Consider the following 18,519-nt stretch of genomic DNA (forward strand, 5'->3'; position numbering starts at 1 on the left):
ACGCATCTTAAAATAAATTCTAATGAGCAAACCTTTAACTCTGCCATGCATATTAACTCCGAGTCCAAAGATCAGATCTCTCATGCCATTTTCAAAAAAACACAATGCTTCTTGATTAAGCAAATGGCCCTCTATGCGTCATGATCATAGCGTCACCGTTTCATCGGACCACAGAGGAGATCTGCCCGAAAAGTCTGAAAGCTCCGAAGTAAATATAAGAAATAAAACCCAAACCCCTCAAAATGTCTTACGCAAGCTTGCAGAGAAGAAAAGCATTCCTTTTACGATTGCAAAAGATAAAAACAGCAGACGCAGCCTTGTCAGTAGTAGTAAGAGATCACATTTACACACACCCATATCCACAGACAGCAATTACTTCTGACTATAAACATACAGTGGAGCCCTTCAAACCTACCCTACATTATTACTATAAACCACCTAACACAATAAATCAGCAAAATAATTAATAAAAAAAAGATCAGTCAGTCAGAGAGACCTTTAGACCCGTGACAGGTTTACAGCAGAATCCTAAACGGACCGGCTAGCTTTTTCCGCTATGCGATTAACAGAGAAAGCAAATAAGGTGTGTAAATGCAAAGCGTGATTTCCATGTGGTGAAGGACCATTACGGCCGCGCTGACAGGAGAGTGTAACAGCGCTAGTTTCAGTCATCTCTCCAGTCCAAAAGGCCTTAATGGGTTTTTGTGTCGGTTTGTTTGTTCTAGAGGCCTTTTGCCAAATGCCTGTCGGCATTTATCTGTCAGTACAGTAAGAGTGTGAAAAAAAACAAAAAAAAACAACAGCACACAGGATGAGCGACTGTGATCTGGGAGTTAATCTCGCTCTATTTATCACCATCAACGCTATTAAGCCCAATGGCTAAAGCAAAGAGGCAAAAGAACGAATCAGTTCAACAGGTTCTGTCAAACCTGTTTAATGGGTTCAGGGAGGCATCACAGATGCACGCACAAGCTTGACTATACTCTACCTGGATCTTTGATTGTTAAATTATTGGCTCCAGTGCAGAAACTCTGGAAACAATTTACGAATTAAATTAAAACATTAAATATTATTGCTTGAACATGATGTTTCATGAATTTACCCAAGTGAGAACGGTAGGATTTCGAAAGTAGTGGAAGTACAATCATGCCGAAAGCAATGGTCTGGAGATGTTCAGACTTGTACGTGCTTCAAGGGTGATGAGTATGAAGACACAAATGAATATTTCCCTCTGCCAGCAAAGATGGGGAAAAAACAAAACAAAAACCCAAACGCAGTTAGAACAATTCAGCACTAGAATAAACAGAGAAACGCGCTGGAATTCACTGTGGAAGATTACATTCGAACAAAGTTCAGAAAACCTAAAGGGTAAGGATATCTAAAGGTTCGTTCCTGGAAATAAGAGGAAGAAAAGACAGGAAAAGCCTGCACCAGTTTATCGTTTCAGAAAGGCGTTTAGAGGAGGTAAAGTTAAAGGCCTCAACCTTCCTTTAAGGCCTTAACTCAGAGGTCTGGGAGCCTGGAAATACTACTTTTCCCTACATCTGCCTCAAGCTAAAAATAGTCCACCATCCATCTACGCAACACTCCCCTCTAAAACCAAAAGTTCGAGTTTGGAAAGACCAGAGGGGTGGAATAGAGGTCTGTGTAAGACAAGCACAGCCAACCTTTTCAAAACAGAGGTCTTTTCCTGGCATTAGCAAAAGTGTTGGGGTTAAAGATGCAATCATTTTTGAGAAGCTGGTGGTGATTTTGGGGAATTGGACTGCATGTATGTAAAATACTGTTGTCACTTCCCATTTAAAAGTAATCAGTTACTTGCCTAGATGTGCGTCATTTAAACCTCCTCAGACAGTGACTCAAATCCCTAACCTAGTGTTTACTCTCCACATCTGCTATTAGAGCACAGCCCACCGAGACCTAGAATTAAACGTAGTTACTGACAGGAGAAACATTAGGATAGTTACTTAATCAAGAAAAAACAAAATCGGTAAAAACACGGGAATGCTACCATCGTAAGTCCACCCTAAAGCTATAGGGAATGTTTCTCACATTAAAGATACCAAAGCAAAAAATATCGGGAACAAAATCATGATGAGTCTTAGGTTTTGTGACCGGCATGGAAAATCATCTTCTGGCTATATGATGCTGCAGGTGTTTATCATACATATGGAAGGGAAAACAAAGTAATCTCAATGTCAGTAGGACAAAAATGCATTATTCATACAAGTGGCAAAATATCCGTAGCTGTTAAACTCACCTGCCACAAACACAATTATGAAAGATCGCCGAGAGATTGTGTTTGACATATTAAATGTGAAAGTGGAGAAAGCAAACACAATGGCCGCGCAGATCCAGAAACTGTCTCCTTCACATGTGTTTTTAAAAGGCAACTCAGTGGCATGCCGAAGCAATTTTCTGACTTCATAAGGCTTTAGAACTCCTCATAAAAAGCTCCACATCAAGTATTTCATTTCTCAGCGAGAGCCCTTAACAAACATGCAAAGAGGTACAATACACGACAACCCCGTGCCAAAAATCTGCTTCCAACACTTTCTTTGGCTCAGGGTGGATGTTCCAGGCTTCTGTTTGGGCTCTAAGCCTTCGGAAAACATTCCCCCACAGAATTCCTGCTTTTCCGTTAAATCACAGTTCAGGCCGGGCCAAAGTGCACGCCGAGCGCGAGCGTGTGTGTGTGTGTGGCCATGCTGCACCGCAAGAGATGTCGAGAGCGATCGCAGGCACCGTCAAAACATTCCCTCGACCTCTACCCTTAAAGTCACGCTAAAATAACCAGTTTCCACGTCCACGTACTTCTGTTTCTCTGCGATTGGGAAACTTTGCAACAGCCGGCAACAGTTTGGGCTCAGTCGATTTCGTTTCTCAGGAGTCCAAATCAAATGGCTATTTGGACCAAATATCGAAGAAACCAACAATCTGTGCCAAGCATGCTTTCTTCAGTTTTATAAAGCAACCCTGGATGCACCACATGAAGAGAGGAGCGTGGCATTAGCGACCGCCAAGGTCACAAGCTGGATTCCCAGGAAGAGGAAGAACTGATAGAGATGTAAATATGTACCTTGAATACAATGCAAGTCGCTTTGGATAAAAGTGTCTGTGTTTGTGCATAAATGTAAATGTGATGTAAATAAAGGGTGGCTTACTGACCTTTACCATTTTATGATTGTTTGTGATACAAATCTTTCTTTTTAGACATGAAGTAGTCAACGGTCATAATTACAGAAGGTGCTTACAGATTTTAAGCAATAATACGAAGCAACAACGAGTGAAATTATAACACACACACACACACACACACACACACACACACACACACACACACACACACACACACACACAGAGCTAACTGAGCTTCTCAAATGTTTCTCTCTACAAATTACTGCACGTGTCTCAGATCATACATAACCGGAGTAAAAAAAAGAAAAACAACAACAGAAAAACAAGGCCAAGTAAAGCATGTGCCACTTAAACAAGTAAACGCTTGCTTTATCGTAGCTGGCATTTTAAAAAAAAATAAAAATCCGTTGACAGTTTCTCGCAGGCCACACCTGAGGAGGAAAGCTCTCACGCACACGCACGCGCTCGCGCTCGGCCTCAAACTTCTCCCGCTCGGCCCCAAACGCGTTTAAAACGAGCTCTTCGGCCAAACGGAGACCGGTCGTTTCGCACGCTTCACGGCGGCGGGCTCGCCGACCGTTATCCGAGATTCGTCACTCACCCAGCAGCAGCAGTTTCACTTCTTTGGCGGCTTTCTCGCCGTCCTCGCGCAGGTTCCTGTCAATCATTTTGGACCGCTCCGCCGCGGCTTTATCTTCCTGGCTCACCGTACAGCCCATGGTTCCGAATGCGCGCTTCAGGGCGACGGATTTATGAGTGTAGATTTAGGAGAAAAAAAAAACAAAAGGTGTTACCCTTTAAAAGCGACGGGAGATTTTTTTTTTTTAAATAGTCTTCCGTGACTAACTTCCTCTTTCGGCTTCGAAAAAAATGCCTGTCGCAAGTCCAAGGAGGGGAAATGTCTTTAAAACACTAGTAGATCCCAAAACCGACGTTTTATACGTCCGAAAAATATTTCAAAGGGCTTTTGGGTTATGAAAAAAAAAGCAATGTAGGGTTATGAATTTAAGATGCTGATGTTAGAGCAACACCTGGACTCTTTTGACGTTTAAGGCTCCCGAGAGAAACCAAGTAGCCAGACGCTGGAGTTTTACATCACGCGAACGGGGAGGGAGAAAAACTCCTAGCTGCGAATCCAAAAAGTTTGTTTTTTTTTAAAAAAGTTGAGATCAAACCCTTTAGCTCAGGTAGCGTTGTTTAAAAAGCGAACCGAGCGATGAGAGAATCCGCGTCGGGAAACTGAATGAATCGGAAAACGCGAAAACAAATGTAAAAAAATCCCCGTCGTTTTCTTCCTCGGTTAAGTCCGTTCGCTGGTCGCCGAGGGTTTTCAGTAATCTGCACCGTTAGGTAGCTAGCGTTGAACGATCTCTGATTTCCTTCAGTGTTTTCAAAGCCGCCACACCCCAGTCTGCTGAGAAGTTGCTCTCTGCCACACACGCAGCAGAAGACAGTTCAGAACTGTTGGGCTCCTCACGCTTTGCCAGCCAGCCCCTCTCCGACACGCCCACCGCGGGTGCTCACGGGAAATGTAGTTTTTTCCCACCAGCGTTCTATTTTAAAGTAAACATAAAGCGCGTTTACATCTGATTATTATTTATTCGTTTGTATGCATTTAGCTACTATAACATTAACCGCTTTATTATTTCTGGCCCGTGTGCGTGATGTGAGCCGACTTTTTCGTTGGTCTCCAGTGGCGAAAATTACATTATTTAGGGCCTCTTTTAGAAATGTCTTTAGCTGATTGACGCACTGATTTCAGCACGTGTTCTGTACGTTTTGCTCAAGAGATAAAACCTTGTTCAAAGTGCATGCTCGCAATGTTTTTGTCCATACGGAGTGCGTTTCCGTCGTTCGGCTAGACTTGAGCATTGCCAGAGAGACCTGTGTCGTGTTTCATACCGCCACCGTGTGTCTGAAATTATATTAAGTTTCTTTATATTACACGCCAGTTTAAATTCCATATAGCCTAATTTGTGTATACGTTATTCAGAAAGTATATTTGAGTTTTATAGCTTAAGCTGTTCATTTCTGCTTTATATTCTTTATTTCTAAACTGAGACAGAAAGACATGACTCTCATTTTCCACGTAATTTTATGTAACTTCCGAGTTTTGCGCGGACCAATGTAAAGAACAATATGATAAGAAATAACATTATGAAACGTACCCCGGCAGAACGACTTCTTTTACAGCTACTGCTGCTAAAAGAATCGGAAGTTAATGGCACCGGAAGTTTCGCACATTCAAGTTAAAAATGGCAGCATTAAAAGGTAGATAAACAGAACTGAAAGCAGGAGTATAAAAGCGTAACGACATAATTTCCTTGTGAAATAAACATCCTTGGTGCCTTTATGGGTTATCAGAATATAGTTAGAGAACACATGCAGGTCAACAAAGTTATAGGGCAACAAATTTAGATAAATGAACTAAAGCAATGCCAGAGAAACATTATGATTCTAAAAGAACCTTTCGGCGTTTGAAAAACAATGAAACGATCTAAACATAGAACTCAAGGACTTTTTTTGTCCAATAAAAAGGTTCCATTTGTTTTAAATTCAGCATTCAACTCTTTGTACTGGGCCAGAGACATCAAATAAAGACATGAATATGAAGAAACGCAGCTGTAGACCGAATCAAGAATGAATGAATATTATTTATTCTTTTTCCTTTTTTTAATTTGAACATCGTTTACAGTACATTAACCGCCAGCAATGTACTCGATACTGAGAATAAAGAAAATAAAGACAAACTGGCTTTTTAAAAAGCATTTTTAAAAATTATTACGTTTTAATCATCAGACTAAACATCATCTGACTATTTACAATATACAAACTATAGATGTGCTTATAATATAAAGGGTTTACATTTATGTACATTATTTATAAACGCTGCCATGTAAGTAATGAACTCGTATAAACCGTTACAAACAGATGACACTTTCATTACATCACAAGGGAAACATCACGCTGACTGGACACAAGTACACAGCTGCTAAAAAGACAATTCGATTCTTCCCCCTCCTGCTACTGTGTGATAGCTCGCAGATCTGGAGATCGTGTAACGGTGTGATCTGCAGGTGCTTGAAAAGCGCTGCTGTCGGCCCAGACATCAGCTCGAGAGCTTAGGAAGCTGCGCGTGTGAAAGCCTGGGGATGGAAGCACAGCATCATGGGGGATCTTGTCGCTCGGGGCGGTTTCTGGTGCGTCGCAGCGATCAGACTGTGCTTTTACGAAGGGAACATTTATCCGTGATTCATCACCGATGCTAAAGATTCCTACTGGTGGGAAGTTAATAAGATCTTACTGGTTAACGTGAACTACCTTCATCTTAAAATCGTTAATTTTTATGCAGCGGATACATCAGACGGGAGTCGTTTCTCCTCAAAAATAATCAAACCACTATCAAGTCAGTGAATCTCACGAAATGTCACCCCAAAAACCCCAAAATGACAGAAATTATATTTTTAGCCTGTTTATATATATATATATATATATATATATATATATATATATATAATTAAATAAATATGTACATCTGTCATATAATTGAATAAATATGTACACATTTTCTTTTCTTAAAAATATTTTTCAAAGAAGTCTTTACTATCACAAACTGCTTTCTATTTTAAAATACAATTTTAATGTAAAGCAAAATTTTCTGAAATAATTCCAATATTTTGTGTTCATTTTGTTAAAGTTCAAATAAAACAGCATTCACTTGAAATAGAAATGATAAATGATAAAACATCTTTTTTTGCATGTAATGCATATATATAATCATTTATATATATTATATATATATATATATATATATATATATATATATATATATATATATATATATATATATATATATATATATATACATATATATTTATCTGATTTTGGGGTGAAATGCAACTTGAGAATCACGCTTCTACTTTCAAAGTCAAGTTCAAACATTGAGCAATCAAGAATCATTATTATTTAGAGCCACTGGTATATTGAAGGACAGATACTGGCAATTCTTTCACATCTGGCACATTTAGTTCTCAGGCATGTGAACAGACATTAACACAGACTGCTAAAACCATGGGACACTTGTGCTTGAGAAACCACATCGGTGTGTGAGGCATTACACCACTACAAATAACATCTCACCTTCACCAGAACTAAACGCTTCTTTACCAAAAAAAAGTGAACAATGGGTTATTTCAATGATACACTTTAGTTACACTTCATACAGACATATTTAATCATTCATTTCTCAATTCTCTACGTAAATATATATCCAAAAAACCACAAAGAGGGAAATGAAGCCTCCGGCCATGATAAGCAAGGCATTTAAAAAAAAAACGCCAAGAAGTACAGATTGTAATTTGGAATATATTACAGTGCCTTTCTACTGTCCATCAGGCCCTCGATGCAGCACCAGGGACATGTATCACACTGAAAAATGATATTGAGATATGTAATTACTTTAATACTGGTTCATAGATATGATGATTTAGTTATACGTGTGGCTTGTCTATCCATTAAACATTAATCAAACAGACAAAAAAGAATAAAAAAGTACCACAATTTAAATGCACATCTCATTTAGACATCTTATAGTCCATTACAGTACATTCACTGACTGAAGTATTCTTTCTCCATAAGTGAGAAGAGGAGAGAACACACACATTCACACACACACACACACACACACACACACGCTAAAACACCACAGTGTTACCACTAAGATCATTATGGGCCAGTAAGTGCTTGATTTATAGTTGTTTTTTTTTTAGGATGACAAGTTTCAATTACAAAGTTTAAAATATTCATGTACCATGTTAGACATCCACACATTACTTTTTTTTTCTTCAGTTTACAGTTAGTAGTACGTAGGCTTTTATTCATATATCTGTCTACAAAATATATTAATCTATGATTATGTCGCGAGTCGTAACTGGGTCAAGAGATTGAGCGGAAGTTGTGCTTCAACTGAAAGTGCTACAGTTTCAATATTCAATATTCATCTACTTGGGTTAACAGCCTCTTTTTTTAAGCTTATCTAGAAGCAAAACTGATCATCTTCCACCAGGCAGTGTTACCGCGTGTATGCCATTTTGCCCTGTAGCTAAAACATTTACGTGCATCAGTGCGCCGCATTTGTTTCTCCGGTTAAAGAGAAGACCCTGTGAATCTGTGTTTTTGGTTTTCTCTGCATATAAATCCAGAGAGTGTTTCAAAATCAGCCTCATGGGATCGTTGCAAACTGACCCTATGATTAACTGTGCTTTCCAGTCTGTGCTTTCCCAATGCAACCAGTAGTGTTCCTAAACAAAGACGTCTTTTTATCTTTTAAAGATGGCATTTTAGTCACAAATATTGTAAAGGGATGTGATACATAACCTTGAGAACACCGGAATGCTCTTATATCATATATATTTATGCTTATATATATATATATATATATATATATATATATATATATATATATATACTAATATATTTATCTCTAAATACTGTAGAAAGGATAAACGTTATAAATCCATATAAAAATGTGACAGGTACATCTATACGTACAGTTTGCATAAATTTGATATTGTGTAATAGACCGCAGCCAAATCAAACCTGGATTCTGGACGAGGTTTCGCGTCACCTCTCAACAGCCTTCAGTGTCAGATACCTCACAGCTATTGCACAGAGTATTGCTATATCTAATATGAGATATGAGGAAATAAACGCTTTAATAACCACCAATCCTCCCCGTAAGAACTGAGCACTTACTGTGATTCTAATCTCTCGCGAATGTGGCCGAAGGGCAGAGGTCAAAGGTCATAATATGAAGGGATAGATGGGAGGTTGGGCCAGCGGATGAGTCTGTTTGGTTAGAATGCAAAATCCCTTTAGTTTGTAAACCCTGCGTACTGCATGTGCTGAGACTATGGCACAATCGAACTATCGTGGGCTTTGATTGATTTATTTTTTGTTCTGGTTATCTTCTCCCTATTTCCATGTGCCAACTGCTCCTTTTTGGGAGCGGGTGGCCTTTAAATGGATTTAATGCCGGCCTGAGATGGGGCAAGACCCCATTTACAGCATATGCAGGTCACATGGCTAAATAATGCACTGAATGCAACTAAAGCTAGGAATCTGGTACTATTCTTGTCACTGATCACTGAGAGATTATGCATCCTCCCCAACTACTGACCCGAAAGTAATATTAAAAAGCATAAACCATTAGAGAGGGTGAGGCCTAATGACCACTGCTTCCTTTGCTGGTCCCTGATGTCCAATCAATGATGATAAAGCTCAAGCTCATTATCATAAATAGGACTCCTAATAAGGCGAAGCAAGCAGCCTGTAAAAGAAGGCAAGAGAGGGGTCAAATTACTAACAGTGTTGCCAAAACGATTAATGAAATGAAAATCTAGTGCATTTAGTCAAGAAATATCTCTGTCAGAATTAAATAAAATAATATTTGCAAACAAATTAAGGCCAATATTCAGAACGTTAAGGATTTTTTTTGACATTCTCATGTGCATGACTTTAAAACTAAGCACATTTAAACATATTTTGTACAATTAAGCACATTTGAGCACATGAAATATAACAAAATATGCATTAAAATATATGACTGGGTGCACATTATTAAGATGACATTTAATAAAATGGGCAAACATCAATTTCAAAATATTAAGATTTATATATTTTTTGCATTGTGATATTTTCATATGAATGAAAGTTTTTAAAAAATAAATATTTATTAAAAACAAAAATTTATTTTAATGCCACTATAATAAAAATACATTACAATAATGACAAGGGAGGGAGAATTTATTTGTTAATTTATTTCATTTTTATTTACATTTAATCATTTATTTTATTTACATTTAATCATTTATTTTATTTGCTTTTAATCATTTATTTTATTTCCATTTAATGATTAATTAAATCCCGGTAATGCTTTGAAAGTTTCACGCGATTCGCATTCACTATAACAATATGTTCAGGTTTCGCCCGAGATTCCTGCAATTTGCTATAACTTAAGGGGAATTAGTTTACTAGTTTACAATAGTTTTGGGTCACACCAAAGATTTACCCAAGGGATTTCTGAAGCTCTTAGCGCGATTAGTTTTCAGAAGATCTCGATCTAACAGTGTGAAAGTTTTCAAAGCATCTGCATTCCTACGAGAGGTAAGAAACTAGATCCCACTGGGGATGAATGGGAAGGAATCGAATACAGCGCGTCCGAGTACTTACGAGGATTTTCGGCGCTGAGCGCAAGGGCTCCTCTTCCTTGGGAACAATGCGGATGTAAAACACGGCTGGAAATATAAAGATGAGGCACGGCGCAGACGTGGCACCTACGGAACAATAAACACATGTACTGTAAACCTAAACCTTCGTACTTCACCAGCATCGTGCCTCAGGCTTACCTCTTAACTGTGTCAGAAAATCTTGAGCTGAAGCTATTTAAGTTAAATAAGCCACTGAGAGATTTCTCATGGCGGTCAGGCACTTGCAGAACAATAGTGTTCATTCTCCTCTGAGGTAGGTAAAACTTATAATTAGCGTTGTCGAGTAAAGCGTGAGACCGGGAGAAACCACAACGTAATAAAAGGACTTTGCTGATAATTATATAACCATTAGGAAAACGATGAATAATGTTGTTGGCAACGGGTTTATGCTCGGCTGGAGCTGTTCGTACAGCATTACAGCGCGAGGTGAAGTGCGAGGACACTGTACACTTCTCTCGCGCTCCGTTCAGACCGATCGAACTCCAAAAGAAAGAAGAGAATGAGCGCAGAACCCACCGATGACCCCGAAGATGCCCAGGATGTTCGGGGCGAAGATGACCAGTAAGTTGATGAGAGTGAGGAGGGTGACGGCTATAGCAATGTGACGTGGCCACCAGAAGGTTTTGTTCGGGAAGAACAGCTGCTGAATCGCTCTCCTCACCTGAGAAAAGACATCAGAAGGCGAAGCTTTGAAACCGCATACTGAAACACCCGCCCCGTCACCCGATCCCGACTCCTCTAAAACCAGCTGTAACCTGGTAAGATGTAGTTTATTTACGGTCGCAGAGGTTTAAAATGAGTAAAACTCACGGGAAACAGGACGATGGGCACAGTGAGCGTGACGGCAGTCAGCACAGCCAGGCGGACGCACAGGATGAGTGTGTCGTACGGGTCGATTCGACTGTAGGTGTGCAACAGCTCGGCTTCCACCTTATCTACACGCACATGTGACATTCAGCTCAATTTCTGTTTGACATGCAATCATCAATAATACATTTTAAATCATTCAAATGATTCAGTAGTTCTCAAACTTTTTCAAAGTGGCAAAAAAAAAAATTATAATAAAATTGGGGAGCAACTAACAACAAATTTATTGAAAATAAATAGACTAGCTATGAAGAAAGATTTGATCACAAATAAATGATGACCCATAGTATAATTTGTCAAAGTTTTTATAAAATATTAAATACATTAAATATTAAAATACATTGTATATCGTAATATATATTTTACGATATTATTGTTTTACAGAGTTTTGTCAAATATGTAGCCTTGGTATATGTACCATTAATAAAAAAATAAAACCCTAAATATGTCATCTTTAATGTATTCAAAAGAATAAACTGAGCAACTGATTTTTCCTTGAGCGCAGTCTGAGAAGCACTGCACTGGATCGCTCTTATTCCCTGCACAAAGGCCACTAGATGGAGTGCTAGTACTACTTCAGCGTGACCTTGAATCCTACACTGATTTGTTGAAACGGATGATTAGATCTGTGACATCAGCAAACACATGCTGACAGCTGAGCAGGTCTCAATCTGCTCCTATGCTTCAAAAGCTCCGAAACGCGAGGGTGAATAATTAAATCGTGTTTCTAAAACGAAGGGGGAAAAAACACTCTTTTCTGCCTCTTTCCCGCTGCAGTCACACTGATCTCGGCTGACCTCTGACATCTCGACTTGAGTGACCACTCGGCACATTCACCCTGACAGGTCTCACCTCCTCTTTCTCCTCAACAAAACCTCCTCCACTCACTCCATCTCAGCTGAGTCACACTGCTGTCTCCTCCCGATGTGTAAAAAAGGACGACCAAATGACCTTCAGCGACAGTGGCCACTGCCGTTCCCTGCTGCTTCTAGCTCTGTAAGATACGGCATTTCTGCCTTGCCCTAGATTTAGGTTCATTCTGCATCATCCATCCGAGCTTGTCCAAAATCAGACTCGACTATGTAGTCAAGAGCCATTCGAAATGAAACATTAAAAACCTTTGAAGATTTGTAAACAGCATGCATTTGAAGATGCTCTATCTGGTTTCCTTCCTATGTGTGATTTTTTGCATCCTTAAGTACAGTTACACATCCTGTACAAACACTTTTTTATATGTAGTTTAAGCTTCAGCAAGCTAAATCAAGACATATAATCTCCCGTGCACATTTACTGCTGTTTCATAAAAAAAATCAATTTTGTCTGTTAAAGTGTGACCACACCTTATTGTCAGTATTATAAATGTGACTAAAATCTGACTAACGTCTCACGTCCTGCTCGTGTTCTATTTTTGTTGAGACTAATGTCACTGTATGTTGTAAGAATACAAATATATTAAAGTGAGGGATGCTAGTAGGTCTCACCAATGAAGGTCAGATACCCGAAGAGAGCGGCCAAGAGGTACATGATGTACATGACTGCGATGGAGATGTTGGAGACGTGCTGCATCTTTGTCTTTGTAGGGCTGAAATCAGTATAAACAATGTGACTTAAGAAAAGTAACAGACAAGTCAAATCAAAATAGGCCGTTATTAAAGTTTATACAGTCAAAACACTACCTAATAATCTCTGTCAATAATAGTCAAAGCACAAATTGGCATTTTTGGCATTTAAAAGGCCAAATTATTTCAACTTGTTGCTTGTTTCTTCTTGTATAAAAACTCAAATAAAAAAAAAGTGAAAAACAAATAAAACTAATACATTTTCTCCTCCTAAACAGTCACACCTGAAATGGACCTTTTTTCCATATGCATATTTTGCACTTCATATTTATTATTTATTGTTGTCTTGTGTTTCGTGTCCTTTGGCACCGTTTGCACTAGTTTGCTCACTGGGTTTTGCACTTTACTCCCTTGCTGTTTGCACTAGTCTGCGCACTTTGCACTTTATGTGTCTTAGCTCATTATGTGAGTTTTTGTCTTGTTTTGTGATGTGAGTCTACGAAGCACCAGGTCCTAGAGAAACTATGTGCTGCACAGCTATATGTAGATGAAATGACAATAAACAGCCACTTGACTTGACTTTGAAAGAGTAGGGTGCACAAAATAAGAAAAATACTACAGTCTATAAGGCTTTTAAAATTGTTGAAAGTATCCTATGCTCACAAGCTGAATCTATTTGATTAAAATATTATTACAATTTAAAATAGGTTTATGGTTTTAATATTTTAAAACTTAATTCATACTTTTGATGCATCATCACTCCAATACTATCACACGATCCTTTAAAAATCATTCTAATATGCTGAGTTTCTGCAGAAGAAACTGATTAATTATGATTAATGCTGAAAACATTGCGCTGCTCAATATTTTTGCAAAAAAGTCTTTTGATCAATTTCATTCATCCTTGCTAAAAGCATTCATTTATTTAACAAAGAAATCTCACTGACCCCAAACATTTGGACAACAGTTCATCTTCAGACAGAAAAGGTTAGAATTGTTTTCACGCTAAAACCAAGCTAAGCGTATTGCTTAAGTTCTGTAGCCGTATTTTTAAAGCGTTAACTTTCATGGTAAGCGCCTCACTGTAATCCAGATTTGCTATTTTAAAAGCAAATTATTAAAAGAGCACGCCACGGGTCGGTTGGGCTCTTCACTTGTACCGAAGCAGTAATGCCTGTAAATATGCTGCTTCCTGTATGGTTAAACCACAGCTCTCTGGACAGCGGAGCAGATGGGTGGCCGCACACAGTGTAATAGCATCCATATTGCACAACGTGACTCATGTGTGATTGTAGACCTGCGAAAGAACTTGCCACCTACTTGCGCAGCTCGGTGTAAATTGGCAGCACCTCGGGGTGGCACACGAATGCGAACGCCAGGATGGGAACCGTGTAGGCCGTCTAAAAACACACAGACCAGACCGCGTCACGTCACCATGGATACAACAGCGGCAACCATAAACCCCAAACCCCACACTTTAAAGCCCATTAAACACTGTAGCACATTACAGAGAGCTAATTGTGGCTGTGATTAAGTCAGACTTGGACGGAGCTCAGGCCTGGGCTCATTTAAAATGCCAGTCCTGTGCACACAGAGACGGACTGAGCTGACTACAGACTTTCACACTCATCTCTCTGACACTGAAGAGCATATGCGGGGAAAGATGCGTGTGAGTTGACACTTGTGTATGCGCAGAGGATGTAATTATGCTAAAGACGTGAATAATAATGGAATAATGCAATAGAATGCGATAAATATGAATGTGTTTGGGCAACCCATCTTGAAAATCTTGCACTGACTTGAGACTACGCAAACAAAAGATCCATTGTTTGGCTCTTTTATAGCTCAAGAGACTTAATGAAATTCTCAATTACAGCATTGTTCAAGTTTGGGATCAGCAAGATTTTTTTTTTCTCCGGAATTTATTTTATTAAAATGCAGTAAAACAATAATAACGTCAAATGTTATTACAATTTAAAATAACCCTTTTTGTTTTTATTATATTTAATAAAATGTAAAATGCAAAGCCGAATTTTCAGCATTTTCAGTGTCACATCATCATTTTAATAGAAATCATTTTAATACGCTGATTAGTCGATGATTAGAAGCATCTCTTTTTTCGGTGACTTTTTTTTTCCTTTTTTTGTTGATTGCATCCTAGCGGAATAAAAGCAATAATTTATTTTACAAAAAAATCTTACTGGCCCCAAACTACTGAACTGTAAATGTTTCCTTTACAGTAAGCGTCAATGTCTCAGATGTTTCTCTTAAATTTCTTGAGACATAGTAGTTTAAAACTAGACATTACAAACACAGAAGAAAGCTGTATGGGTTTGGAATGACATGAGGGTGACCTGTCACTTTAAGGAGATGTTTATGATTTTGTTTCCTTTCAGAGCAATAGAGAAGTACGGAGAATGGCCATCTTTTGGCTCATGGATCATATTTTTCCAATTTAGATAACCACCTGGCGATAATATTTAAAATCACAGTCTATTAAGGTTCCCAGCTACCTGTACTTTATAAACGTGAATATATCACGTAAGCTGAAAATCCAGATTTTCATAGTTTGAGAACTGATATCTAAATGCCTGTTTGGATTAAGCCCAAATATACAGAGTCATGCAAAAGCTTATTGGGAACTAGTGTTTGTCATTTGATTTGGCTTAAAGTCTTATACCGCACGCCTCATACGAATGTCCCAGCATGACTCCAGTTACACGGTGATATACCTGTGAGTTGAGGTTGAAGAGGCGGGGGGTGCAGGCAGGGTCACCCTCGGGGGTCATCTCCACTCCTCCGGGGTCAGCTGCCACACTTGTGTTGAAGCCCAACACTGTCCTGTTATGGGCAAAGTCTTCAAAAGGACATTTCACCTGGAACTTCTTATAGATCACCTGGAAGGGAGATGAGAGATTAAATAATGAATAAGTCCTGCATCGGGTCAACGTTTTTCTTCGAGCTTGCTTCCTGTCCCACATTATAAACAAACAAGACATGTTTTCCAGCCTGTTATATATTATTTGATCATGCAAATTCCTCACAAATTTGACTATCAACACCAAAACTTATTGTGCGTAATATACTATATGCCTCCTGACGTGCGACTTTGTTTTAGCAAGGCCTTTTAGTACATTTCTAAAAACATTCAATTTCGGTTATAATACATGTCCAAATGTTTAAATGTAAGAATATCTTTATATTGTAAAGTTTCAAGATAAACACTGACTGGCTTGAAGCAACTTGGGTTTATTTGATTATCCATACATTATTTTTTTTTCAATCGAGTTAAATTGAGAATATCAAATATGATACGTCAGGCTTTTAAGAAACGTTTATCTGTTCATTTCTTAATAATTATTGTATTACATTGCATTATATGTTGTGCAACACAATAAAACAAAATTGAGCTTTGATAATAAAAAATATCATCTTACTAAAACATGTTATTGGAAGATATAGAGTGACCAATGATATTCATATGCATTTTATGTCTCCAATATCTTATTTAACGAGCCATAAATTTATGAAATATGATAACATCAAAACTTCTCAAGAAATATTTTGACTAAAGCTTTATTAAAGTGTTCAATTAAAAAGAAAAAGCAGATTTTCTGACCATTATTTTATACTTTGAAGCTTTAAGACTTAAAATATGCATTGCTATAAAATGTAGGTAGCAATTTGCTGATTTATTTAGTCTTCTGATCTCAGAAATCCAAGGATGACTCATGTTTACTGCTTAGTTTCCACAGTTTTTTCAGGTGGTTTAGCATGATATGACTCCTTTAATCCTGAAAGATACACGTCACTGCTTTATAATGTCACTCGTCAATGTCACATGACCAGCAGGATGAGAGAGAGAGAGAGAGAGCTGAGGTGGCTCTGCTGCCGTAGTTTTTTTTTTCATTTGGTGCTCGTTCCAATCACAGCAGGGACGATGAAGAGAAGCACTGTTAACGTATTCAGACTGGACTACGGTGTAAAGACTAGACGGTTTCATAAATCCAGCGCAAAGATGTGACACAGCCAATGCCACGCTCACACACCAGCGTGAGGACAGAGAGAGCGAGAGCCGTGTGCAAAGATTAAAGCTCCCCTTCAAAACTAGGTCAGTGAGGTGCACCAAACAAAACCCCACTCTAAAAATACAAGACACACTCACACAACATCACACACCGATCCTGCTGGTGGAAAAACACGAGCACATCCTAAAACCCCCCAGCTTACTATAAGATTTATAAACTGCTAATTGCAACTGTATCGAGATAAAATATTAATTTTCACGCTCTCAGCGTATTATTCGGAGAGAAATATCAAAATAGCAGAGGACTGCTTCGTGATTAGAATACTAAGCAGCACATGGCAATTGAATGAAACATTTGTAGGCACAGTTCAACCAAAAAAATGTCAATTCTATCATTATTTACTCGCTTATTTTGTTTTGAATCTGTGTGAACACAAAACAAAGTGCATTTCATCAACATCGCACAATCATGAGTGATTTTGTTCAGATTAGCATACAGCATCTAAATAAACAAGAAAATATTGAGTTCAATTGTTTTGTACATTTTTGGTCTACCAGTGGCAATACTGAACGAATTTGTTCGGACAAATGGAATGAATGCATTCATAAAAGGCATTGCTGATAAAACTGTTCAAATTGTTATTGTTTTAATCGAAATTAAGCTTAATAAAATCTAAATATTTCATGAAAATTGTAACAAACTAAAACAAAAAATGACAATAAAAAAAATAAAATTTAATTGAAATAAATATACAATAGAATATCTGTATAAAAAAAATGTATATAATTTAAAATATCTAAAAAAAAATAATTCTACTTTTATATAAAGGCACGCATGTCACAGAGGGAGGAAATGAGGTTGTACAAATTATAACAATTTAAATTTTTAGGGTGAACTATTCCTTTAACAGGAGAAACAAACATACCGAAATAAGGAAGAAGACCATACAGCTGAGAGAGAAACCGCTGGTGTAGCCCAGGTACCCTGAAAAGACAAGTTATGATGACAATCACAATAACCTACATCACCTTTGTGAGAAGAACAAGGGGTGTGTTCAGTTTAATATAAAAATCAGTTTGAGACGACTTACCGAGCTGCTTCATTAAAGCCAGTGGCAAGATGACAGTGCATGATACAATAACCACCAGGTAATTGCCATTTAAATACCATTCCCTGCCAAACAAATCACAGAACACAAACACAAAAAACAGAATTACAAATGGGTTAATCCACACTTCTTCCACAATCCTCTTATCCATAACTCTTGGTAAAATAATTGTGCCTAAAATAGTAAGGGAGATGATGAGGATTGTTATTTATATATATATATATATATATATATATATATATATATATATATATATATATATATATATATATATATATATATTATTATTATATATATATTATATTTATTTTTATTATTATTATTATTTTTTTCAATTTGAAAGTTTCCCTCACATAAAAATTATGGTAAGATATTATCCTCACCTGTGCTAAAACTATTAAAAAAGATCTTTGCTAAGTAAAATAAAAATGAAATATTACATGAAAAATAAATAATACATTTAAATGAGTAATGTTTCCTTCCTTTGCAACAAACTAAAAATTACTTAAAAAGTAAAAATACTATATCCAAAACTAAAATAAAGGCAGAAA

The 18,519-nt window shown here is 37.7% G+C and overlaps 2 protein-coding genes across 6 annotated transcripts in view; both read right to left on the reverse strand.

The window, feature by feature from the left end:
- The window catches only part of gnai2a (guanine nucleotide binding protein (G protein), alpha inhibiting activity polypeptide 2a), a 50,865-nt gene extending 46,274 nt beyond the window's left edge, over window positions 1-4,591 (reverse strand). The window contains exon 1 of one of the 2 annotated variants that reach the window (XM_043252181.1): window positions 3,740-4,591. In XM_043252181.1, coding sequence (XP_043108116.1) covers window positions 3,740-3,857 — 118 coding nt within the window. In that variant the 5' untranslated portion in view covers window positions 3,858-4,591. The remainder of the gene's footprint in view (window positions 1-3,739) is intronic. The other variant, XM_043252182.1, reaches the window with a different exon arrangement.
- Window positions 4,592-7,079: 2,488 nt separating this feature from the next.
- slc38a3a (solute carrier family 38 member 3a) overlaps window positions 7,080-18,519 on the reverse strand; it is a 37,718-nt gene continuing 26,278 nt past the window's right edge. For all 4 annotated transcript variants that reach the window (XM_043252474.1, XM_043252472.1, XM_043252473.1 and 1 more), the window contains 9 exons: window positions 17,951-18,033; window positions 17,786-17,844; window positions 15,565-15,729; window positions 14,153-14,232; window positions 12,755-12,855; window positions 11,217-11,341; window positions 10,923-11,067; window positions 10,369-10,472; window positions 7,080-9,466 (listed from right to left, as the gene is read on the reverse strand). In XM_043252474.1, the coding sequence (XP_043108409.1) occupies window positions 9,362-9,466; window positions 10,369-10,472; window positions 10,923-11,067; window positions 11,217-11,341; window positions 12,755-12,855; window positions 14,153-14,232; window positions 15,565-15,729; window positions 17,786-17,844; window positions 17,951-18,033 (967 nt within the window). In that variant the 3' untranslated portion in view covers window positions 7,080-9,361. The remainder of the gene's footprint in view (window positions 9,467-10,368; window positions 10,473-10,922; window positions 11,068-11,216; window positions 11,342-12,754; window positions 12,856-14,152; window positions 14,233-15,564; window positions 15,730-17,785; window positions 17,845-17,950; window positions 18,034-18,519) is intronic.

Source organism: Puntigrus tetrazona, chromosome 11 (genome assembly GCF_018831695.1).
Source record: "Puntigrus tetrazona isolate hp1 chromosome 11, ASM1883169v1, whole genome shotgun sequence".
Lineage (NCBI taxonomy): Eukaryota > Metazoa > Chordata > Actinopteri > Cypriniformes > Cyprinidae > Puntigrus > Puntigrus tetrazona.